Genomic DNA, 27,847 nt, shown 5'->3' with positions numbered 1-27,847 from the left:
GCTGCACTACTCTAACACTGCAATTTCACTGACACTGTTAAAAGACATTTGGCAACAGCAGACAGTTCACACATGACAAAAGAGGCAGGAGATAATATGAAATAAGTCATTAAAATCAGACAATAGAGATAATCATATTGGTGCTGGCAGACAAGTGACAGCTTTTAGTGCCAAACTAGCCAAATGTATTAACTTTAGCTGCTAACATAATGCGACCGAAGATGTGGATTTGTTACAACCTCAGATCTTTGAAATCATGGTCTATTTGCTTTGCAAGTGTACTGTTCAGGTGTCTATACTGTTTTAGGGAAACGTTACAGATTGCAGTCCTGTAACAAAAATATCTAGAGATACTTTAAGTATTTATGTTACTACAGATTTTTAACAAAGCGATCTTTTCAAAGGAATGATCCCTCTAAGAAATTTGCATGTATGCCATTTGCAATTATAAAGCAAAATACAATTCTTGTGGCTCTGTGTGCTAACACCAGCAAACAAGTTAATCAATTCTCTTTTACAAGTAATTCGATGGAAAAAATCTGGTGAAGTTTAGACACTTTTCTTAACAGATCAGATATGAAAAAACATAGTAGTTATTCAATACTGTAAACAAAACCAAAGGTGAGTGGGAGGTAACATTAAAGAATTTATCTGAACAAGTTATAAAATATTTGAGAATTTTATTTTATTACAATGATAAGTCACATTATTCATTTTCTTCACTGCGTAAGCGGGCATTAGCATTGGTCACTCTGATGGATAGCTGCTGTGCCCGCTCCACAATAGCTTTACGTTTCTTTGAAGAAACCGCATGTGCAATTTCAGCACAAAATTTGCGGTTCTGCATCATCAAGACTTCCAGTTCCTATTAAGAGAAAAGTAGATATCAATTACTCCAAAATAATACAGTCCAACAAAGTCTTACCAGGAATAAAATTTCTTAAAAGATATAGAAAATGACAAGAAAAATTAATATGACTTTGAATAATATTCTTTGCTTGGATTGACAAGAATGTACTCCTAGTTATCAGTACCAAGTTACAAATGAGTGGAACATCAATCAATTATGGCAAGTAAACCAAAGGCTCTATGGTCAAAATTATTGGAGCATCCTTTGCCTGATTCACAATATCTTCCTGCAGTTTTTTCTAGAAAAATTAAAAAAAAAAGAACATGAGCTGTTTGAACTTCTAATCTGTTAGTTTGATAAGTCAAAGCAATATCTGGGAGCTCTCAATATAAAACTCAAACTGATAGTGAAACTTCCTGGAGGATTAAAACTGTGTGCCGGACCGAGACTTGCACTCGGGACCTTTGCCTTTCGCGGGCAAGTGCGCTACCATCTGAGCTACGCAAGCACGATTCATGCCCCATTCTCACAGCCTTACTTCTGCCAGTCACTATGTCAATAATGGCCATCTAATTTTATTCAAATTTGTAGAAAAATATGTCAATCAGGTACTAATTGACACTTGAAATATTTTTACACATACCAAATAATGGTGTACACCATTTTTTCACAAGTTAACCTAGGTTGTTATATATAGGCAAGAAGCTTCCTAAGTCTGTCAATTTGGACAAAACTACTGAAACGTGTGGTTTCAAAACAGCATAAAATACAGCAATTAATCATTCAATGTAGTAGTGAAAAACCTTGAATTTACACACCAAAACAGTCACACAATAAGCAAAACCTTAAAATCACAAATGACCCTTATGCTGACTATACAACTTTTCTATGCAACAAAATAGCTTTACCTGTATTATGGAGTTTAAACTACCATCTCAGTTTTTATTTTTTAGGGTAGGTGAAACAGAATACATTTCTGTACAACTGGTTCTTCATAGTGGTTTTATTTCAACTCCATTTCCGCCAGATTACAAATGTAACACTCTTAACAAAAAACTCTTGGTACAATTATACCAACTTGACTGTTATAGATCATACTAGCATTTCAGAGGCTTCCTGTCACAAAAGGTTCTGTCTGCAGACAAAACTTAGTTAAAAATTTCTCTCTCCCACAGATGGCACATTCTCCCTAGGTTTGTGAGCAACTCTCAGAACTGCATGATTTTATTATACAGAAGTGTCAATCCATAACTCTTGAGGCATCTAAATTTGACCTATACATGTTAACCCAATTAGTTTTCTTCCTTTTTCTGCAATTTTAAAGTCTGCTTCCATACTCTAAACTTTACAGCTTTCATAGATCTTACATTCTTCCACATAGTTACTTTTTGGGCTTTCATATACTTTCCTCCATTCCTGTCCATTCTCCAAGCACTACTACAAGGTACAACCATTATTTAACCTTGTTTTTCTTTAGGGGAAGTGTCTTAATTAGTTTCCATCCAAACTTCCTCTAGATTTCCCCTGACAAATCATTTTCACAAGATGCTAGTTACAATACGCTTCCACACAATTACTTGTTTTACACTCATTGAGAATGAAAATTTGTAGCATCAACCACAAAATTACAGGCATTCAGTAACACACCCTTTACCTACAAGCATACTGACAACTCAAAGAAAATGAAAATTTGTAGTTCATTCTCTTTGTTCTACTGCCTCAATTATTTCATGTACTTATGGTTGCCACCATTTGTCAGTCAAACAATCATCAATCAATATAGCTCCAGTTTTTACTTCTTTAAACTTCACTGGTGTTCAGTAAACACTGCCTTTTTCTGGTTTTCAATCTCCATGATAACATGATTGAGTTTATACTGGCATTTCAATACAAATTCAGCTGCATCAAGTTTTTACTTCTAAAAAACCTACAAAAATATTCAGCTTACTTCTAACAAACTCCACTTTCATATAAATGGCATGTTGAACATTTTGCATACCGAATTAGACACATGGAACAGCCAAAACAAAGCTATCAGTAGTTTACACGTTTCAAAAACAAAGTGAAAGCAATTATGAATGAATACACTGTTTATAACTTACCCTGACATTATGTACCAAAACCTTGCGGAATCCTGTTGGTAGCATATGCTTTGTCTTACGACTGCTACCATAACCAATGGATGGCATAAGGTACTGGCCCTTAAACCTACGGCGCACTCTGTTGTCAATTCCCTTTGGTTTACGCCATGACCTCTGAAAAAAGTATGAAGAGTACACTGAACACACGCCCTTGCAATCAACACCATATAAAAGTAGGGGATGCTTTGAACTAATTGTACATAATAACCAATTTCATAGATAAAAAAGCTCACGTTTCTGAAACTTCATGAAAAAAATTAATGTGCTACATTTCACAACTTTCAGCGATGAGAATGTACAATAGATCACTTTCCTATATCTATGCACTTACACTGTGAATTTTCAACCCAATAAGTAGCAAAGGAAAGTGGACTGGGTAAAAGGGCTAAAAGTCTACTTCAGGGCCAGCAGCAGTGTTTATCTACTGCACATAGGTTGGCAATACGTCACTTCGTTTAGGCAATGGGGTGATTCTTTTACACGACCAATGAGAGGCAAGAAGAGAGGCAATGTATTTCTAGTGCAGAATTTTGAAACCACTGTCTTATTTGCAGCTTTTCTGTGGGCCGATTTAAGTGATTTATTTTCGCACGCCGACCTCATATCGGTGCTTGCTTCATGGTTTCAATGCAAACTAAAAAGGTATCAAATGATGTTTTGAAATGACTATGCAATCGATACGCACAAGCACATCGAGTAATTGGATCAATGTTCCTTAATTAAATCATGAGAGAAGAGAAGTGGATCAATATTTATAATATACAGGTTCAGCAACACTGATCCCCCTACCTTCTCCCATGATTTAACTAAAAAACTGATTCGCTCGCTCAGTGTGCTGCACAGATTGATTGCATAGCAATAAATAGAGAAATATTTCACTGCTTTTTTAAAAATGTATCACAGGTTGTTGGTTTGCGATGCTACCACAGTTTAAAAAGCTGTGACTCAAAGACCAATTAAATTTATAATCCTAATTTACAACAATGTTTCACACTTTGTTCCAAATGCATTACTTCAAAACATGTCATCTGCCAGCTGCTCCGTCACCTGCCTGCTGCTCTCTCATTGGCTGGATAACACAAACAGCTGACACCTTTTATTCCCAACACACCTCACGGCATGCACTGACAATATTCTTGCATGAAACGTGAAGTTATGCCTCTGGCCCTATTCTAGACTTACCACGTAAACGTTATGTAGTAGACCCTTTTGAAATTTTCTAAATTTATTTTTGACACCTATATATAATATGCATCAAAATGCTCTCATACTTGGGACCACCTATTACACATTTCCTGAATTTATCTTGCAGTCTTAGGTTTTACGATGAAGAGTGTTCAAAAGAGGCAAATTGCTGTTATGACAGATGTAAAAATTTGGCAGGCTACAACTCAAGCTGTAATAACTTATTTGACACACTTGTAGGCCCACCCAACCAACCATTAACCAAATTATCAGCCTTGGACTATGCTACAGATCACATAGTAATCATAAGTAAGACTTCAGGGGAAGAGGGGAGCAAGCCACAATCACCTTTGCAGATTGAATTGCAAACTTTTGAGAGAGAAACAGTAAACTAATGTTTTCACAGTGGTATGTTTAAAATATTTCTTGCTTTTTTTACATTTAGCCCCATCCACCAGCCAACAATATAAAAACTTTCCACATTTAAGTTGTAACTACCAATAAACCCCTCAAGCTTTGACCCATGACAACATCAAGATGGTGGACACTGCCATTACATTCTTATACAATCTGGCGACCATGTCATCCACATTAAACTGACAAATAATAAAATATGTATTTAATTGTAAAAAGAACCTGAAACTAATGGAACAATGGGATTTAGGTGGCTTTGTGCAGAGATACACAAAATAAGACATTTCTAATATTAAAGACACTTCAAAACGAATACTTAATGCAAAAATTTAGCAAGAGAAATCTTCAATCCATAGCATACACAAATACAGAAAAGGATACTACAAGATTGTGTGTTTAAGGGATTAAACTATTCAGTTCCTACTTATGGTAGATATGGAAAAAAATATAAAATAAAAAGGGGTGGGGTAGACTTCACTGCTCAAACTGTGAAGCAGGTCAAAAAGTTTAAAAGGGTTTGATGGTAGTTGTAACATGATAGGTAACCCAGCCATACACCATATTGCACAAGAGTGTAAAGGCACAGCAAGGTGAGGGGACGAAAGTAACCTACGGTCACTTTGTGAGTACCTGCCACAGGGGGGAGGCCCACGCCCCCACCACTAACACTGAAGTGGAAGAGTATTATACATTAGAGTAAAATCTGCTCTCCCTCAGGAAATTTAACACTCAGTGTCACATCATCCACAAGAATCTGATGTACTAAGGCGGGTTGGTTGGTTGATTTAGGGGAGGGGATCAAACGATGAGGTCATTGGTCTCATGGGATTAGGAAAGGATGGGCAAAGAAGTCCTGAAGCAATTTAGGGAAACCACAGAAAACCTAAATCAGGATGGCCAGATGTGGGTTTGAACAGTTGTCCTCACAAATGCGAGTCCAGTATTCTAACCACTGTCACCTCGCTCGGTGAGGTAGGCAAGCTGAAACTGTGCTGCAGATTGGTCAGCAGGGTGCAGTCAACAAGAAAATGAGCTATCATCAGTGGACACTGCAGCTGCAATGAGGATCCTCCTGGTGCAGAAGGAATTCGTGGGTGAGTCATGTGGTCGATGTGTTGTCACAACAATCAATGGCATATTTCTGAGAAGCCTGGGTTGATGTATGCCACACCTTAGTGGACCCTTTAATCACTCTCATCTTGTTTTAGGTCACAGTAGCCTGCCACTCCAATTCCCACAGCCTCAAAATATTGAAAGCAATGTAATCTTAAGTACATGCCCAGTACACCAACGTCAATTTTATCTCCTGTAGATGCATCTTTAGCTAAACAGTCGCCAAATTCATTTCCTGGAGTGCTAATGTGGCTTGGGCTCCAGATGAAGGTCACTGTCTTTCCACAGTTGTAGAGGTCAGTCAGTACGTCCTGGATGTTGGTAACCACAAGATTTTCAGGACAGCACAGGGTTACGCATTTTAATCAACTCATTGAATCGCTACATATCAGAAAGTTCTGTCCTGACCTGGGATTCGACGTACCAAAAAGCCTGAGGGATGGCAACCAACTCTTTAGCGTATACACAGCAGGTACTCAGCAGAGAGTGCTTCTCGTGTCCCGTTGCATGTGCAAAAGTGTAACTGACCCTGCCGTTTATTTTCAGTCTGTGTAGATGGATACTGAATTAGAATAATCGCGGAGGATTCAAAAGTAAAGGTATCTGAGAAGGGTAGCATCAGCATCCTCTGGGGTTACAATAGAGGTCCAACGGTATCACAGGACAGGATACAGCCCACCTGGAAGGGAGGGTTCCAGAGGGAGGTCTAAGAACACAGCCTAATGGAGGCTGTTGGTGGTCCTTCAGTAGAATATCGAGTATGATCCCGCGTAGTCTTCCCAGTTTTGGGAAATGCGCAAACAGTGTGAACTGCTGGTTGGGGAACAGTTGGGTGGGTAGGCATCTGACAGGTGGTGTCTGCATAAATTGCTGGAAGCTGCTGTTGTCTAACCTGCAGTGGTGGTGGCACCTGCTTCCACCAGAAGGCTGTCAGCTTGTACATAAGGGCCCCACTGCCAACCGCACACCAGTATGGTGAACAGGGCCCTGCAGGCTCAATACAGACAGTGCTGCCGACACATAGGCAACACATCCACAGTCCAAGTGGGATAAAATCAGTGCTTTGTAAAATCTCAGAACAACTGAGTGGTCTGTGCCCCATGAGAAGTGACATATCAGTTTCTTCATGCAAGTTGACTTAAGCTGGCAGATGTGCGGCAGCCAAGTTAGCTTGAAGTCAAATAAAATACTTCAGAATTGGACACTTTCAACTACTTCATGTAACTTGTCACCAAGATAATTTTTTGCGTGCGGGTGCACAGTCCAGAGTTGACTTATGATTTTACTGAAGAAAATTGATAGCCATGATTCAGGGCCCAATCACTGACTGACAGCCCCCTGAAGTTGGCACTTAGCAGTGCACAGTGATGCAGAGGCATTGTACAGGCAAAGATTATTCACATACAGTGACAGTTAGATTGTGTGGCCCACTGCATTTATGGTACCGCTGATGGCGATAAAAAGCATTACGCTCACAACCAACCCCTGAAGGACTCTAGTTTCCTGTACATAGTGGTTGCTGAGAATCTAATCTATCTGGACCCGAAAAAAAAAAAATTGGAGAGAGAAATTTCCGGATAAAACTGGGTAAACTGCCCTAGAAAGACATCTCACGCAATGTAGACAGGATGGGAAGCAGACGTTGGCAATGCCAAAAGCAGTGCGCACTGTGAGCTCCAAGCAAACCAGGTGATCCAAGGTGGATCAGAAAGCCTGAAAGCTGTTTTGAAATTGTGATATAAGCCTTCTGGCGTAAGTACTAATATCAACATATTTTGTCATGAACTGCTTTAGCCGGAGAGAGCAATCCACTTGGTACATGTGTTTCATTAAGATCACTTATTTTATTGTAATAAAACGACACACACTTGGTGACAAAAATACAAATTTTGTTAGAGTCACAAGACAGATTTAAAATACCTTCACTGATTTCAGAAATAGCCCCAGAAAAATGTAGGTGTCTTGAAAGAACTATAAGGCAGGGGAAGAGTTGTGTAAATCAACAATCTGGGTGACCACCAATCAAAAGTTGGTTCTGCTATATTGATTGTCAGTTGTTAGCCATTTTGTTATGTCCGTTATTTTACAGGTATTGCGTAATTTTTCTTTCAAGAAATATATGAATACATAGCATACAAACCGGCAGCGACGGCCACGATTTTCTTCTTATCGTTCATACTTTCTAAAATATAAACCACTTTTGAGGAGCCAAAATGTACTAGAATAAATAAAATGCCCATACAAACAGATCTGGCCTGCAGGTAGATCAGTGAGACTAAATCCACCAGGCAGGGCTTGAACATTAGAGGGAAACAATGGGCTTCAGATCGGCAGAAATGGCCTGCAGTTTTGGCCCATTACAGGAGTTCACTCGTGTGGCCAGCTATTCATGTGTTACAGACACCATGTTGATGAAATGAGACCACAGAGTGATTCATGCTACAGATAACTTGCCCAAGTAGCCTGAGAATCAGAACTAATGAGAGGTAGCAACTCACTATAAAAATTATTGCAGAGCTGCAGACAGGCATGTAGAAAAGACACCCACACTCTCACAACTAAATTTTCAGCCTTTGTCAGAAAATGAGAGCATGTACACAATCCTTCAGACAACTCACACACACTATCTCTGGCCACAGCATCAACAGTCTCTCAGAATCAGAGCCAAACAAACCATTCCTCATGCCCCCCTTCCTCTGATCAACAGCTGTTAGGCTAGTGGCAAGAAGTAGTGGCAGCACTGACTGCAAGCTGAGGGTAGGGAGGAGAGAAGCAGTAAGAACGAGGAAGTAGTGAAGTTGCACCCAGTCAGCATCAATGCAAGGCTTCATAAACAAATCTACTGAGACAAAGACAACATTTTCTGCACTATTTTTTTTTCAAATTTTCTTGACATTTCCCTGACACATTTGAAATTCCCCGATATCCAGAACTTGTGGCAACCATGAGCTTCAAGGCACAAACAAAGACAGGAGTTGACCACTCTTTCAAATAGCTTACACAGCCCATTCATCAGAGATTGAATTGGCCAGTAGTTAGTTAAAAGGAGAGGGAAATACTCGCTCCAGCCAAATGCAATTAAAAAACCCGAGTATATGTTTCTTACTGTCGGCACGAAGATGTTTGAGCATTTGCTTGTGGACTTTGCTGGCTCCACGGGCTGTATCGTGACACTGCCAAAGAACTGCGAAGCTCCCATTCATGAAATGGGAATTATATGATAGAGAGCTGTGTGCGTGGAAAGATAGTGTGTGGCACTCAAGATGTTTCCAGGTTAGGAAATGAGGATGTTAATTATAGCAAATAGACACTTCAGTGAAGTGTGTCACAAAACATTCGGCAAGTACTATGGGATCAGTGCAGATGTTACCATTGACAAGGATGCCTGGAGCTGCTGTGGATGGCTGCAAATGCAACAGAGTTTAGTCCATACTCGGGGCAGTTGGGTGTGGCATCGCCTAAGTGCCCTGTGGCATTCCCTGATAGCTATGACTATCTTCAGACCACCCTGGCACCAGCAGTTGTCAGTACGAGCTGGAAGAGTAGGGTATTATTGCTGCTGCAGTATGAGTAATAGAACCATCAGTGTCCTGTACCAATATGTCGATATTTTCCACACAACTTGCTGCAAACGTGGTTGCAGAGGAGAGAGCCTGCCAATCAGATTCCGAAAGAGACCAATATGGAGAATGTTCTAGATGTCTGCGAGTGAGGAGGGAGAGAATTACAGGAAAAATGATCGCTGTCACAAAGATAAGACATGGACACATCACTGAATCAGCGATAACATACTTGGACTGCACACTGAGATCAACAGCTGGAAACGTTACGTGAGCCACCCTGAAATGGGTTGCAGCTCCAGTGTTGAGTATATAAGACGTCCAATTCTGACATGAGGTGTTCTAGTACTTGGACTCTGAGACAGTGTCACGGCCCCAAAGAGGATTATGGGCATTTAAGTCGCCCAATAAGAGGAAGGATGCAGGGAGCTGTGCCACTTAAAGAGCCCATGATATTGGGAAGGTCCATCTAGGGGTGGATAAATATTACGCATTGTCATTCAAATTGACTGGTAAACACTAACAGCCACAGCCTCGAGTGTAGTGCACCTGCTCAATGAAAATAGCATATGGTGTATAAACCCCACCGAACATTCCCTCAACATTAACATGATTAATACAGTAGGGTTGGAAGTTTTTTCAGAGCAGGGAGGTGTGTTGCTGTAAAACATGTTTCCTGAAACGCTATGGCAATTACCAATAAGTAGCCATTAAATGGCTGAGTTTGGTCGAATGGCGATAGCAGCTATTATAGCTCCATTGAAGGAGCATTGGAGTCTTGTCTGATAAAGTGGCAAACAGAAAAGTTGGGTATAATTACTTGCCACCAGATCGTGGTCCACCTGATCGTGTGATCCACTGTCCACTTGCATAGGCTCAACTGCTGCAGGAATGGACAGTGACATCTGAAGCCTCAGTAATTGGCTCATCCATATGAGACTTCGATTTCTGTGAATTTTTCCCCATTTTACCTTCCGGGAGGCAAGAGGACCATACCCTTCTTCAGCCCACAGTCTGTGGCTGCTGGTCTTTGTTTTGAGAAGGGGGCACCTCGTCAGGTGTCCTCATCCCCAAGGCCAGAAGAGGACTAGACATCTCTGGCCACACCGATGGTGTGTGAAGCATGGGTGCTATCACTGTAGGGATGAGGGACCTGATGTTCCCTTCCCCAACCTTGGGCAGGCCCTGGAATACAACCAGGGCCAGGAGGTGTAGTGCGAGACCTTATACGACAGGTGGACTGTGACAAGACAGTTGGAAAATTGGAGGCAGTATTAATCGGATGAAGTCATTCAATCTTTTCCCTTGTATCTTTTAAGACAAGCATTTAAGCATTTTAGACTCTAAAATTTCTTCTCCCTCTTGAACACTGAGCATTACAGTAAACGAGGAGGGTGCGGGTCCATACAATTGACACTGAGGGTGTTGGTCATAAGGGCTGCCCCCATGGGACACCTGTCCATATGCCCTACATATAGGCTCATCAGAACAGCGAGAGGACATGCCCGAATCTTCGGTACAAAGCTTCTCATCGAGGAGGAAAGTAAGGCCTGGCATCACACCTGTAAACCATGACCTAAACCTTCTCAGACAATGTTGCCGTCAGAGGCTACGATAAAAGCTCCAGTGTCCACTATTATCCTTGGGTCCCTTCTAGATGTGGCGAACAAAATGGACTCCATGCCACGCCAGATTAGTATGCAGCTCTTCGGCAATTTGTACCGTTAGGTCCCAAAGGAAGATAACACCTTGAATTCTACTGAGCTTGTTATGAGGAGAAATGATGACTGGTAACTTGACACACGCCTGATATGCCTGATTGGTTGGCATGGGATGTTTTATCAGTGAAGATCCATTTCTCATCCTCTATTGCTGCAACTTCCCCAAACTGATCTTTGACATTCCCAACAAAAAACAATGGCTTTGTTGAAGCAAAAGAGACACCATCGGTCCAACACACACTTCCTGTCATGGTACTGTCACGTCACGGCACCGTCATGTCAGGGTGTATTCACACTGTCCGTCACGTCATGTCAGTTCATGTATCATGATCTCAACTTGCATGGCTGTCCATTTCCATTTCTCCACGAGGCATGGTCAATGACAAATGCCATAGGACTGTAAACTTCTGCAATAAAATCTCTGTTCCTGACATTCGTGTTGGCATGACGACAGGCACCTACTCCTTGGCTGACAAGATCACAGATCAAACATTGGCAGTGCAATCTCTGCATTACCAGAGGGATACTACACTGAGGGTACATGACCCCCCCCCCCCCCTCCCACACACACACACACAGTGGCTACCAAAGGTAGCTCCACTTTATTAGTAGATTCCAAACATAACAGTGCACAATGGAGAGGTAATGCACCACAGTAAGGCACCCTTCCCCAAACAGCCTACACTTTGGTTAAATTTGTAAAGTGGAGGTAAAACCGAAAAAGAGAACCAGACTTTAAAAAGCCAAAAAATGTGAGGGTGAAAAGCATCACAAAAGTGATAAGATCCAAAGAACAGTCATAAGACCACAGTAAAAAACTTTACTCAACAAAAAGACTCCTATTAAGTCACCTCTCAGTGATTGACAAGGAAAGGATATGGATCTATTCTAGGCCCCAACACTGGAGGCAGGACAACAATACAAACACACAAATGAATCTGAAAAAAATTTAACAGAAATTAAACACACATACTATACTGCTTACTATCACAAAGAAAAGACCTCCAAATAAACTGCAAAAAATTTCATGGCAACAATGACACACATTCATTTGTGGCCTGAGACGCTGCAACTTTGGTTAACTTCATACCTTCACCACAAATGTGGCACTTATTCCGTAGCAAATCAACTCATACACCTGTAAAAATGTAATACCTGTCATCGCATTATAGCCCACTGCAGAATACTGCATGCTGTTTATCATTGTAGCCCTGTCCATAACTTAAAGAAAGAGAAACACACACTATTCAGTCAGTCACACAAGCGAGCACACCTCAACACACGACCAATGCAGACAGCTTGGACTAAGGGTGCCCTACAATATTTTGTAATGGGGCTTATTAAGTATTTTTGATACTGTGAAAGACAAATGGCTACTTGTAAGTAGCCATAAAAAGTTACAATTCTGACCCTGAACAAAACCTGCGTAATACCAATTTTTAAATACCATAAAACCCCACATTAATTAACCCGCTTACAAAGAATCTTGCTTGTAATGAATATTTCGGACGGTCCCAGTGAAATTCCCATAAGAATGGTGTTTTCCCCTGGTTTTAACTAACTTTGCTTTAAGAAGCCCAATTTTAAAGAAAAACATTAAACATATTGCACACTGAAATCCAGTTTTTATGTAATTCCTAATATGTGAGTGGGTTTCTGATGTGTGTACTTTTTAATTCACAGAGGCTATAATTTTTTTGTCTTGTGAATCAGTAAATGGTAATCTATTCAAGTGGTTGCCACACAGATCGTAGTCAATAACTACTTCCCTTGTAGCAGTACTGGAAGGTGCAACAAAAGAATCAGAAATGAGACTGCATGTGCCTTTGTTCACATGATTCGACATTGCAATCACAGAGTGTATGAACGACAAAGTGTTCAAAGCACAGTTGTTTGTTCACTGAAGTGTCAAAGTCATCAACTTTACTTGTTGCAGAGTTATGGCCTGTAGACATTGAAAGATAATCATCACACATGATGTCTATGACAATCTTAAAACAAATACTTCCGACATGGAGAAGAAATATGATTTCGAACTGTCTAAAGGTGTGGCATTATCAAAACTAAGGAAGAGTTCTTGCATGGAGCTAACGATTCCTATGTATCCAAAGAGGAAGAACAATTATATGCATACATTCAATGATGTGAAAAATTGAAAAATATGCATGTGTTTGTTGCTGCCTGTAGTTCTGTAAAACAACAATATTAACCTTCAGAATGAGATTTTTCACTCTGCAGCGGAGTGTGCGCTGATATGAAACTTCCTGGCGGATTAAAACTGTGTGCCAGACCGAGACTCTCAACTCAGGACCTTTGCCTTTCGTGGGCAAGTGCTCCACCAACTGAACTTTAGCTCTATACGCCACTTATCACCAGTTTTAACCAGTTTCCAAAGAGTGGCTGCAGTATATCAATTGCTGCTGAAGACATTCCAATATAAGAACGGAAGAGCAAAACTGATGTTCCTGAAAATTTAACATTCAAGGACAAAGTTATGGTGATAGATACTAGAGATTGATTCAAGTGTATCAAGCTGCCAATGTGTGAGGAATTTTTTCCTCTTTTAATGTGGATTAACCATTTCTCACTTTTATTAACGAGGTGGAGCAACAACTTCTTTAGCTACAAAGTACTGGAAGGACGACGATTTTTTGAGTCCTATCAAAGGATATGTTCTGTGAACATTATAATAATTGTATACTGCTGCATATGGTTTCATGGCTCAGGATAGTGGTAATTTTGTAATTAAACAATATGTTCAAATCAATCTTCTGGGTTTCACTGTAATCTCCCAACCTAAGCTAGACCTATGGCTGCACTACATATCTGTGTCACAACAAAGAATTTTTCTTTGGGGGGGGGGGGGGGTGATGGTTATACATCACTTTGGCTCTAAATGCCAGTTATCACCAGTTTTTACACATAGAAAACCTAGGCGAGTAGAGTTTCTCACTTTCCCCGAGACTAAACATACCTACATAATTACCGCAAACTACATCCATTAGAACCTATTTCTATTTAAAATTTCTACCTCTACTACTTCCCTCTAAAACATGTTAACTATTCCATGATGCTCCAAGATGGGCCTTTACCTATGTCTTCTTTTAGTCCAGCTGCAGGACAAGGTGTCCTCAGCTGTTTGATCTACCTATCCAGCCAATTTTCAGAAATCTGAGAATATTTCAAAAGGCTCCAGTTTCTTGTCCGTACTGTTTTTTAGCCACATTCCACTGCAATACATAGCATAATTTGTAAGTTGGTCTATGGCACACCTGCCATCAGCAAACAAATTTAGAAAACTTAAGAGGCTTACACACACAATCCCTGCTTGCCAAAATATCCCAATTACGGTATTTTATAGCATGTAAGAAGCATATTAATGTTTAAGCAATTTACTTAAAAACAACATTTTTACGATTTTTGTTATTAGCTTGCAAAGACAGACTAAAAAAATGTGAGCTTATATAACCTAACTGACCTTTAAAACATCATCTGACCTCTTATTCCTCTTCACACACAAGATGTGTGTCTTGACTGTAATCAAGAGCAATACTTATGCCACATTTTTTGAAAGATTTAACAATGTTCTCTCACTCTAGACCATGACTGTTTTATCTACTGACATTTGTTTGTTGGTTGGTTTGTTTGGAGTTCCCTGCAGCATGAACTCAAGTGTTCCACCCATCATCCATTTGTTCCATTCTTATCTCATATACAGTTTAAATGTTGCAATTGTGAATTAAGTACTACAAGAATAACCCGCAATACTATTTCCCAGTCTCAATTTCTCTTTCATAAATTTTTTCAAGTAACTACTAAACTAATCTGGCACAAGGGAACTCTTCTTCAATAATTTCATACCAGTCTCATCCACCCAACCCTTTTCATGTATATGAACAACACCTGGCAGTTTTTAAGGTTTCGGCATTGTTTTGCACTTCAAAATTATCATTGGACTAAGTTAAGTAATGTCAGCACAACATGAAAGGACACCAGTGTCGTGCATTCTTTCATGTCCACTTGTTTTTATAGTTACAGTTTTAGCACCTTTCATAACTACAGTTCTGTTACTTGACATCAAATGCCAGAGGAGTTTCGTCCATATTTACTATTTGCCTTAGTTCCAGACTGGTTTTCTTTCCATGTTGAATAGTGAAAATGATGGAAGGGTAATATTTTTCTATTCATACTATAGTGCCATTTTCTGAGATTTTGGTTCAAATGCCAAGTCCATGATACTTCATAAACTTGTAGCACCAACCAACTCCACCTTTAAAAGTGTCCACAGTAGGACATGCTTACAAGCATGTATTCTAATAATTTTTGTATTAATTCCACTTTGACAGTGTCTCTTAATCCACTTCAGTACGTCATCACCTGGTTATGGTCATTTTGCATTCAATCATCCATTTGCACATTATTTCTTCATATTTTTCTGTTCTTCTTTGCTAATCAACCAAATGTGAATGTTTCTTTCTGTTGGTGGACAGCCATAATGCCACTCAGCTGCTGTTTCCATATTCTGTATGTACTATTACTTTAAATTTACAGCCTACATCATACGAATATCTTTTTTCCATTACGAATCTAGCTACTAACAAAAATAGTTGTACAGTTACTGATACAACAAATCACATTCCACTGAAGTCACATTCAACTGAAGACACTGTAGACTACAATGTTTGTGAAGAATATGATTTAACCTGACAGCTCTGGCTAGTGAAATTATCAACAAATCACCAATCTATCAGCAATATGCAACCATTCGGGCACTATGTTTACAATTAGGCACATCTGGAATGTCAAAGTATGTACACCATCACCATTATAAGGGGTATTGGCCATTTTCATTCTAATTATGAACACTTTTTACATAAAGAGCGCATACAGCAAGGACAGAATTTTACAGAGGGGGTTATAACTGGAAAACAATTAGTGGTTGAAGGGCACATAGAGAAGACTGTAAACATTAGTAACTATGTAGATAGAGCTAACTCCAGAATGCAGAAAGCTTGTGCAATGTTGAGGGCCTTTTAGGATAGATTCTAGCATACAATTTCATTCGTCAGGTTTGACCAATAATGTACCGGACCCAAAGGCTTAAGACAAAATAGTGACCAATAATTATAAACATATCCATGGTGATTGAAATGTGATCACGAAATTCTTAAAAATAACCATATAAATCAGCAGGAATACTGTGGGAAAATGGAGTTCTGTTCAGGGAGAAACTACCATGCTGTAAGAACCTCAGAATCACAGAAGGCCCAATACGAATATATAAGAAACAAGCTACAGCCAAAAATCACAAAACATGGAATCAATAAGTGGATATGAGCTACATACCTCAATTACACACAGCAATAAAAAAAATCCTAAAACAAATCACATTACACACCTCATAGAAAAATTACATGAAATAATGAACTGACAAGTTGAATTGAGTTACAAAGTTAAAGCAGACAGTGTGATACCAAAACAATAAATCATGAAATGATATTCAGAAAGGAAAACTGAAAAATATTTACGAGAATTGGGATCATTAAGATGAGTGCTGCCTATGTCATTTCAAGCAATTTCAGCTGTGCTCTTAGGTTCCTGCTTAACCAAAAACTTGGAAAACATAATATGCATAATGAACAGTGGAGTAACTAAGACAAACATAGGCAACAATCAATAACAGGCTGCTTACATCCTTCCCATCAAACTCACATCATGGATTGAAGCTGATATTTGGAAACAACATCCTGGAATTGACCCTAATTATAGACCTAGCGACCACTCAGTTCAACTACAAAGTAAGTTATCTATAACACGATCTTTTATATTCCACTGAAAACATTCTAGCACCAAAGCTATATAACAACATATTTTCCTCAAAAGAAGTCATTATGTCACGTTCATCAACTCTTCAGCCACCTCACCTAGACCTCTGAGCATAATACAAATTAATCTAGCAAAAATCCCTCATTAAAAAAAAAGGCAAACCATGATAACATTGATCAATGCCACAATAGTACTATAAAAACACACACACACACCACTTTACCTTAAGCTTCTTGTAGCGATCGCTCTGATGACGAATGAAGTGTTTCGTCCTCTTCTTGACAATAGTTGGTCTATACACTGGTCGAATCGCCATTATCTGCAAATAAATTACTATATTTACAAATGATCTTAACGCGGAAGGCCTCAAAACACATCACATATTCAACATGAGTTTAATTGACGATCCTGGAACGCAGGCTGTATGTTATGAAGTAACCACGTGAACAATAATCCGCTAACAATGAAGTACAATAGTTAATACATCCCAATAAACTACACATCGTAATATTATAAATTTCCATTTACTAATCTTACCTATATAATTATTGTCACCAAGTACACTTATTTTTCTCTCCAACTTCTCATCCGCCACACACACTACCCATGCGGCGTAAACGGAAATGGGTGAACCGAACAAGTAGTATCTTTGAGCCACGCTCATAGACCTTTTAACACATCTGTGGAAACAAAATCTGTTTGTCCTAAATAGTAAATACGAAACATTTTGTGTAGATCGAAGATACAGGTCTCTATTGCATTCTTTTTGACACAAAAATAACAACTTTCAGTTCTTATAGTACTGAAACATTCTTCTCGTTATGAAAAGAAAACCGATGCCATTCCACTAATGCTAAATAGCCCTCTGATGCTCCGATAAATGATGCTGCACGAAAGTTCCTATGAATGCACAAAACAAATCAAAGAATAAAAGAACATCGAATGTTTTCGCTGTTCTTATGATTGTGTTATAATATATCACAAGAAATGTTAAAGATTGGAATTCTGCGTTCTAAAGGTAAGATAGTTCTATAACATAATTGCTCTCTGTAAGTTCTGCTAGAATATAACAGTGTTAACCTAATGGCCTCTTTCCAAAACTCTCTTATAGCAATGCTGGCTGCTTGGAAATCTATACAAAAAGTTCATATGTATTGTCTGAGTTTTCTAAGTTATGCTTGGCCACAGGACGAAAGTATTTAATTGCCAAGCCAATCTAAATACCGCAAAGCATCTTTGAGATTCTTGCCACTTTTTTCTAGGAAACTAATTTGCCTCAAACTGCAAATGATTGCATGCTTTAGCAACACTAGCCAGAAGTTTATCATAAGCCTCCGTCTGTCTGCCTTGACCAATGAAATTAAGCCTCTCTTCTCTGACACAAGTAAATACATGTGGGTTAATAATAATTATTTCGTATTTCTAATAAGAAACTGTTGCACATCATCATACCCGAGGGATTACAAAGTCAATTGCGAAATGTAAAGAAAATTTTGTTGCCTATAATCCTGCTAATTGATAACACTTCGAACGCATTAGGTCACATTATACTTTGCTGGCTGTTCACTTGGCGAATTAAAGTTCACACTATGACCAGAATAACTCAACCCGTTTCCCTGTGGTGTCTTTCATAGACTAATATAAAAATTATTCCAGTTAGACAATAAGTCGAACTTCTGAGTTGACTATAACGTCATATTTAGTACAAAGTTAACTATAACGTCATTTTTAGTGCAAAAAAAATCCTCTTTTGTCTCTGCAGTGCTCAAGTATTCTTGATTCAACATGCAGACACAACCCGTTGTTCCGAAATTAGGTATTAGTGCAAGAGAAGGCATTGTGATATCTATGCATTCCATCTTCGGTAGCAAGAATAACTTTGTTTCACACCAAGTTCCTGTGGAGCTGTAATAAATCGATCTGTCTGGCGCGATAGAAACTGGAATAGTGATAGCTGTTTGCATGGGATATACTATTCAGACGTTTATGTATTTCTGTTTCTAATTAGTACAGCAACATAATACAGTGCTAAGAAATAGCCATTATAGAGTGACAGGACTGGCCAAGAGGAGCAAGGTAGATTATTATTTGAATTGGAGCAAGAAGCGAACAGTTTCACAGATAGAGTAGAGAAGATGACGTATAAAGCAATATGTATCACTCCTCTTCACCTGAAGGAGACACAGCTATGTGACTCCCGTTTTTCTTTATCCGAGTCCAAAGAACTATATTTAATCCTAAATCTATACTCTAATATTAATGATTGAGATAATCCCACATTTTGGAAGTCCAGTGTTCAGCAGTAAGAATAGCATGGTCATTCATTGCGAACAGGTCTTCCATGAGATAGCATTCACTCAGATTACCAGAAACCAACAGGTGTCCAACCTTTCCCCATATTCACAAAACATGTCATCACTGATACAGCACTTCAAATTCAGTTTGCACTTTGTCTCTCCATTTATCAATCTGTTTAGTGTCTTCCAAGTCCTGTATTGGAGATGGCAGCCTGATGGCAGCTTCTCTTTTGGCCCAGAATTCTCCACATCTCAGTTTGGTGGGCTTCTGCTGAAGCTGGAATTGGTGCTGTTGTTAGGAAGAAACTTTTTCTGGATATAGTCGTAATGGACACACATGAGATCCAAACAATGGATGCCTTCGATTTGTTTTGTGCTTTTTCCTTTCAATCCCAGGTGCTACAAGTCTTCTTACATTTGGAGGTGCTAATCCCATGAGTGGAAAGATCTTATTGAGTGCAATTAACCTTAGGAACCCAGTGGCTACACGACTTGTCTCATGAAGAGCCATACCTGATTAATATTGCAGAATTCCTCCAAATAGGAACTGCAAACTCTGTTGCAGAAAAACACAGAGCAACAACAGAGGTGAGGAGGATGCTTGGCTGTGCTCTCAATGTCCTAAATAAGTTCCATGGTACAGTAGATACGGAAAATATAGTATTAAAAGATCATTTTTACAAATTAAGTATCTCTTATTTCACAATTTTTCACGTTCTGTGCCACTAAAGTGAAAACATTAGCAACCGGTGTTTTTAACATATTTATCTACATACATATCTGTAGTCCACAAGGCACTGTGCAGTATGTAACAGAGGATACATAGTGTTGAATATTTCATTTATTCACAATAATGTTTGACATTCCATGTTCACATTATTACAGACGAATTTAACAGATAAAAGATTTATGCATTGTATTAATACAGTTTTTATAACCAAATAGTCATAACGAGAAAAAGTGTTATTTCATTATTTACTAATGTAGTGTAATTTTATACGTTTCCTGTTCCGCTCATAGGTAGTACAAAAAAAGAAAGATTTTGTTACCCTTCTGCAAGAGCCAAAATTTCTTTAATTTCAATGTCGTCGTCATTATATGAGATATATGTTGCAGGAAGTAATTAGTTTCTTGACCAATTCGGCAATTCTGGCTCGTGAAATTCTATTCAATTGTCTCTCTCTCTTCAAGCCGATGATGGATGGTACAATTTTTATCTGAACTTGTCCTGTCTCTTGGGTTAATCAAACTTGGTAAGGCTTCAACAGAGACAAACAATACCCAAGAAATGTGATGTCGAATGAAAAAGACTTATACTTGGTGGCCGAACTTTCCCAAAAGGGACCTTCCGGCCTACGATGCCATGTGACCATTTTTTCCCAATTTGAACAAGTATTTTAAAAGTGACGTATTTCATGCATTCACTGCCCTTTTCTTAGATGTCTAATGATAAATATGATTCTGGCATCTCCTTCCCTAACGTTAAATTTTTGCTTTCATTCCATCTTAAATCACTGAAGACATAAACTTATAGATTCTAAGTGATTGATCTCTGAGCCCATAGCCAAGCAATCCCTTTGTCTATTTACAAGCACTACAATTAAAAATGATTTATCTGTAACTCTCCAGTGGGCATGGCGCCTGATTTCACATGAGTGAGTGCGCCATAGCATTTACATCATAATGTCTTCTCCACATAATTATCGTTTTTCAACGAACCAAACGATAAAAACTAAAGTAAAAAAGCTTATGATTGCGTTAATTATTTATTTGAGTTAAAAATAAGTAAAATGGTTACATCAATAAATATCTCCAATCAGAACAAATTTCCATCTGCTGGTCATTACTGTCAAATGCATACGCATAACGTTCTGAAGAGAATGCTTTTTGCATACATGTTTCCACAACTGTTGCACAATGTCTTTCTGCTAATATCTCTTTGTCGTCCTTATACGTGATATATTCAGCTTTACATTGGCCATGAACTGTTCCCCATTTTCTAGAAGCATTTGTACATCTTTCAGAAGGTTGTTTCGTTTTGCTGTTTATTTAGGATGAGTATTTATAAGATTTAGTGATGTTGTTGTTGTTGTGGTCTTCAGTCCTAAGACTGGTTTGATGCAGCACTCCATGCTACTCTATCCTGAACAAGATTCTTCATCTCATAGTACCTACTGCAGTCTACAACCTTCTGAATCTGCTTAGTGTATTTATCTCTTCGTCTCCCTCTACGATTTTTACCCTCCTCGCTGACCTTCAGTACTAAATTGGTGATCCCTTGATGCCTCAGAACATGTCCTACCAAACGATCCCTTCTTCTAGTCAAGTTGTACCACAAACTACACTTCTCCTAAATTCGATTCAATACCTACTCATTAGTTATGTGATCTACACATCTAATCTTCAGCATTCTTCTGTAGCACCACATGTGATCTACCCATCTAATCTTCAGCATTCTTCTGTAGCACCTCATTTCAAAAGCTTCTATTCTCTTCTTGTCTACACTATTTATTGTCCATGTTTCACTTCCATACATGGCTACACTCCATACAAACACTTTCAGCAACGACTTCCTGACACTTAAATTAATACTCGATGTTAACAAATTTCTCTTCTTCAAAAACGCTTTCCTTGCCATTGCCAGTCTACATTTTATATCCTCTCTACTTCGACCAACATGTTATTCTGCTCCCCAAATAGCAAAACTCCTTTACTACTTTAAGTGTCTTATTTCCGAATCCGATTGCCTCAGCATCACCTGACTTAACTCGACTACATTCCATTATCCTCGTTTTGCTTTTATTGACGTTCATCTTCTACCCTCCTTTCAAGACACTGTCCATTCCGTTCAACTGCTCTTGCAAATCCTTTGCTGTCTCTGACAGAATTACAATGTCATCGGCGAACCTCAAAGTTCTTACTTCTTCTCCATGGATTTTAATGCCTACTCCGAACTTTCTTTAGTTTCCTGTACTGCTTGCTCAATATACAGATTGAATAGCATCAGGGATAGGCTACAACCCTGTCTCACTCCCTTCTCAACCACTGCTTCCCTTTCAGGTCCCTCAGCTCTTATAACTGCCATCTGCTTTCTGTACAAATTGTAAAAAGCCTTTCGCTCCCTGTATTTTACCCCTGCCACCTTCAGAATTTGAAAGAGAGTATTCCAGTCAACATTGTCAAAAGCTTTCTCTAAGTCTACAAATGCTAGAAACGTACGTTTGCCTTTCCTTAATCTTTCTTCTAAGACAAGTCGCAGTGTCAGTATTGGCTCACGTGTTCCAACATTTCTACGGAATCCAAACTGATCTTCCCCGAGGTCGGCTTCTACTATTTTTTCCATTCGTCTGTAAGTAATTCGTGTTAGTATTTTGCAGCTGTGACTTACTAAACTGATAGTTCGATAATTTTCAATCTGTCAACACTTGCTTTCTTTGGGATTGGAATTATTATATTATTCTAGAAGTATGAGGGTATTTCGCCTGTGTCATACATCTTGCTCACCAGATGGTAGAGTTTTGTCCGGGCTGGCTCTCCCAAGGCTGTCAGTAGTTCTAATGGAATATTCTCTACTCTCGGGCCCTTCTTTCGACTTAGGTCTTTCAGTTCTCTGTCAAACTCTTCACACAGTATCATATCTTCCATTTCATCTTCATCTACATCCTCTTCCATTTCCATAATATTGTCCTCAAGAACATCTACCCTGTATAGACCCTCTATATACTCCTTCCACCTTCTTGCTTTCCCTTCTTTGCTTAGAACTGGGTTTCCATCTGAGCTCTTGATATTCATGCAAGTGGTTCTTTTTTCTCCAAAGTTCTGATTAATTTTCCTGTAGGCAGTATCTTAGCCCTAGTGAGATAAGCTTCTACATCCTTACATTTGTCCGCTGGCGTCCCTGCTTAGCCATTTTGCACTTCCTGTGGATCTCATTTTTGAGACGTTTTTATTCCTTTTTGCCTGCTCCATTTTCTGCATTTTTGTATTTTTTCCTTTCATGAATTACATTCAGTATCTCTCAGGATTTCTACTAGCCTTCGTCTTTTTACTAACTGGATCCTCTGCTGCCTTCACTATTTCATCCCTCAAAGCTACCCATTCTTCTTCTACTGTATTTCTTTCCCCAATTCCTGTCAATTGTTCCCTTATGCTCTCCTTGAAACTCTGTACAACCTCTGGTTCTTTCAGTTTATCCAGGTCCTATTTCCTTAAATTCCCTCCTTTCTGCAGTTTCTTCAGTTTTAATCTATAGTTCATAACCAATAGATTGAGCTCAGACTCCACATCTGCCCCTGGAAATGTCTTACAATTTAAAACTGGTTCCTAAATCTCTGTCTTACCATTATATAATCTATCTGAAACCTTCTAGTATCTCCAGGGTTCTTCCATGTATACAACCTTCTTTCGTGATTCTTGGACCAAGTATTAGCTATGATTAAGTTATGCCCTAATCCATATTCTCCTACTATGTTTCCTTCTCTCCCTTTTCCTACTGTTGAATTCCAGTCACCTATGACTATTAAATTTTCGTCTCCCTTCACTACCTGAATAATTTCTTTTATCTCATCATACATTTCATCAATTTCTTCATCATCTGCAGAGCTAGTTGGCATATAAACTTGTGCTACTGTAGTAGGTGTGGGATTCATGCCTAAACCTACTCCTGCATTACCCCTATTTGATTTTGTATTTATAACCCTGTATTCACCTGACCAAAAGTCTTGTTCCTCCTGCCACCGAACTTCACTAATTCCCACTATATCTAACTTTAACTTATCCATTTCCCTTTTTTAATTTTCTAACCTACCTGCCCGATTAAGGGATCTGACATTCCACTGTCCAATCCCTAGAACACGTTTTCTTTCTCCTGATAACGACATCCTCTTGAGTAGTCCCCTCCCGGAGCTCGGAATGGGGGACTATTTTACCTCCGGAATATTTTACCCAAGAGAATGCCATCATCATTTGATCTTACAGTAGAGCTGCATATCCTCGAGAAAAATTACGGCTGTAGTTTCCGCTTGCTTTCAGCCGTTCGCAGTACCACAACAGGAAGGCTGTTTTGGTTAGTGTTACAAGGCCAGATCAGTCAATCACCCAGACTGTTGCCCCTGCAACTACTGCAAAGTTTGCTGCCCCTCTTCAGGAACCACACATTTGTCTGGCCTCTCAACAGATACCACTCTGTTGTGGTTGCAGCTAGGGTACAGTTTTTTGTATCATTGAGGCACACAAGCCTCCCCACCAACGGCAAGGTCCATGGCTATTTTTTTGAAACAGCCATTGCCTGCCTTTATTATCTGGCCTGTTGTGCCCAAAGATGACGATCGAATTAAGTCCTACGATACAAAGATGTTGATAGAATAACGGGAGCACCCATGATCTTGTTATTCTGGCTGTTATACATGACACAAACATCTGATTCAAAGTATCCACTCCTCCCTTGGTTGTAGTCTAAACTGACTACGGATTTTCCACCTTCAACGTCAGTTTAATCTGTACCAAGCACTGTAGAAGGGAGCAACATACTTCCTTTTTTTCTCAAATTGCAAGGTCCGTGTTATGATAAGGAAACAGAGACGGACAGGGGCGACCCAAGTGGCCTGTCAGTGAACTTCGAAATCGAGAAAACGTGGCAAGATAATCTGTATTCTTGCTTTGCTAAATATGAATACTTGATGATAATATTTTTCTATTCATACTGCATATGTGTGTCTGGCAGTAATGTCCATTTATTTGTAAAACTAAGTATTGTAAATTTCGAATATGTGGCTGTTACAATTGGGAATTATGTTCCTGACTATGACCGTTTTGTGTGTATTGGACTCTTTGAATTGCATTGTAGGTATCTTGCTGGAATTCTGCTTAATGTTGGGCTCATATTGGGTGAGGTAAATGATTCCATATTCGTTTTTGTTTCATATCAAACAGAAGCTGGGTTCATCACATGGTATTCTGTGGACAGATGCCTGTTTATTATTACTTATCAATCCATTTGTGAACTGCTTGATTTAAGTACATTGCAAGTATATTGCTAGTATTCTACGTTATTTTTGTTTTATCCGTCTTCAGTACTCTCGCATTTAATAGAGACCACCGAAATTTTCATTGGCTTCTGCTAAATTGTACTGTTTGCAGTACCTGCGAAAACATTTGCATAACTACTGTCACATTTTTAGCATTTACAAGGAAGAATACTCCAGCCACCAAGGCTACAAAGCATACTCAGCTGCAACTACATCTATACACTACAAACCACTGTGAAATGCATGGCATTCAGTGGCATGAAGCAACATCATTTAAGGGAAGTATACGGTAGTTTATAGGGAGAGGGTGGACCAAGAGGTATGGAGTATTTTTAATATTTTGGAAGATGAATGGCGATTTGCAGGTAGCTATAAGAAAGCTCTACTTCAGACCATATTAAAAACCTGCATAATACCGACGTTTCAACCATTTTCCTCAACGAAAAACACATATTTTTGCCTTTCCCTATGAGCTACGAGGGGGCTGCCTCCCCCTTTCCCTTTGTCACTGATATGGGCTGCCTTGACACCACCCAAAGCAGAAATATATATTCATTTCGTAACAAGGCGAAATAAAGTTTAATACCAATACTCTCAAAACCTACAAACGTGGAGTTATCCGTTAGATGCGAGAAAGCATGGAAAACAGAGCCCAGCAAATCCAAAATAGAATAAAAGCAATATACTAACAATAGACTTAAATCTAGCAGTTCAAACACAGGTTTGTGAGCAACAACACATACACACAAGACCACAGAAGACTATGCTTCGAAAGCAATTTGATATGAAACAAAAGCAGTCATGGAATCATTTACCCAACCCAAAATTACCGGTATGAGCAGAACACAATCACAATATGAACAATATATTTACAATGCAATACAAAGCGTTCAGTACACGCGAAAAGACGTAATCGGAAGCACAATGTATTAAAAACAGCTTCTGTCACTACTATACAAAAACAAATATGGAAAACTAATAATCAGCCAGTAAGTAAGGAAGATGATAGACTGATAAACTTGCCGTGTTCCAAGTGGCGATAGCGACTCGAGGTTGTGTTACTGGAAGTTCCTATATGAGCTGCACACCAGTGATTAGAAGAAAACAGGTTGAAAGCCATTGAATCTCGATTTGAGTTCCTTTGCATCACTTGCCTGAAATTCATGTGGGATTTTCTTCTAATTTGTTTTCAAAGTATCAGTTGTGGCCACCTTTTTATCCAGCAGATTCTGTGCTAGTCTTTGACTGGTGTACTTGTTACTAGTCGCAACATTTCTATTTGTGATCTCAGTGGAAGTTATGAGCCTTTCGACATCCTTGTGTTTATTTGGTTTATGGTATGGCCCAGCTATCTGCTACAGTGCAATTTTAAATTTAGGGTATATCATTGTATTGCTATGGGCATACCATACTTTGTAAGCTTATTTGGAATATAATACACAAATCTACAATGGTCTCTAAAGACCTGCAGCACTCCATCAATTGTAACAAATTTGCTGACATTATTGTGAGCAATAGTTATTTACAAATTAGCTGGTAAGGTGTCAATTTATCTGTAGATTTTTTTCTGTTTTTGTTTCTATATTGTCAAACCTACTGGCTCTAAAATGAAAATGGAAACGTTTGAAACTGAAAAATTATCAGAAGATAGCCATACCAGTGCCACTGGATGCTGACAGTACACTGCAGTTTGCACGATTCCCTGTATTTATGCTGATTAAAAACAGTGCACCAAAAAGAACTCGAGTTTCTTCCATTGTAGAATATTTACAAACTCGATCCTGAGAATAGTTGATATCTCTACGTTTTCTTTCTTCCATGATTTTGGAGCAGGTTATGTGAACCTAAACAAGAAAAAATGGCCAGTAAATATACGCTCTAAAATAGATACCTTAAGAGTGATAGTCACTTCTTCAATAGGAGAGATCTATTCCACAGTAGCGTAGAGGAGCAAATGCTCACAGCTCTTAAAGCATGTATTTTAGAACCCATGTTTACCAGACATTTTTTTCTTGTTTTGATCCACACATTACCTCTGAAAGTTGCCTTCTGCAATCTTAGCAACAACTCAATTCTATGGATAAATTATTTATAGCTTCAAAATTGTGTACACTATTTTTGACAACTAAGTAGGTAAAATCTTGCTTTAGAATTCACTGAATAATTCCGGTATATGGTTTTTGGCTTGTTTTGACATAAGTTAGCTTCTGTTTGCAGAAAGGGTTCAGGTTCATTTCAGTTTGTTGTGTAGTACTCTCTGTTTTCGCCGGATTTTCGTAATAATATTATTGGACATTGTTTGATTCTTCCCAAACCTCACTGTTTTCCAAAGAACCAAGTTATGTAGCACTTGATCTACAACATATGTGAGTATCAGCCACTGAACCTCCACATTCACATCTCAAAATCTAAGTGTTCGAGAAGACTCTAATGATCTCCCTGCATATCTTGTTAAGCAGAAATATCTTTCTACCATTATCAACGTTTAATTCAGTAGAAGTGCTTCATGATGCCATGATAACCTAGTGGTCACTATTTGTGTGTTTGGTTTCACCCAATCAAAAATTTTGTGACTGCTCATTGCAATCAGACCGATTTACTTTCCATTACATATTGGCTAATTCACTAACTGCGCTAAGGAATTCCCAGAAAATACATCTCACACAACATCGCAATGTTTTTTTGTCTATGACTTCTTTTCTAAATCGTTGTGT

At 38.8% G+C, this 27,847-nt stretch overlaps 1 protein-coding gene across 1 annotated transcript; it reads right to left on the bottom strand.

Moving 5' to 3' along the window:
* Positions 1–660: 660 nt before the first annotated feature.
* Positions 661–17,919, bottom strand: LOC126337254 (60S ribosomal protein L32). Its single transcript, XM_050001452.1, has 4 exons — positions 17,348–17,919; positions 17,034–17,129; positions 2,953–3,105; positions 661–865 (listed from the first exon to the last, which is right to left on the bottom strand). Exons 2-4 carry the CDS (start codon positions 17,124–17,126, stop codon positions 707–709), a joined length of 405 nt encoding a protein of 134 aa, XP_049857409.1. The 5' UTR covers positions 17,127–17,129; positions 17,348–17,919; the 3' UTR covers positions 661–706.
* Between the last annotated feature and the right edge of the window lie 9,928 nt (positions 17,920–27,847).

Source organism: Schistocerca gregaria, chromosome 1 (genome assembly GCF_023897955.1).
Source record: "Schistocerca gregaria isolate iqSchGreg1 chromosome 1, iqSchGreg1.2, whole genome shotgun sequence".
NCBI classification, from domain to species: domain Eukaryota; kingdom Metazoa; phylum Arthropoda; class Insecta; order Orthoptera; family Acrididae; genus Schistocerca; species Schistocerca gregaria.
This window is presented reverse-complemented; position numbering and strand designations above follow the sequence as displayed.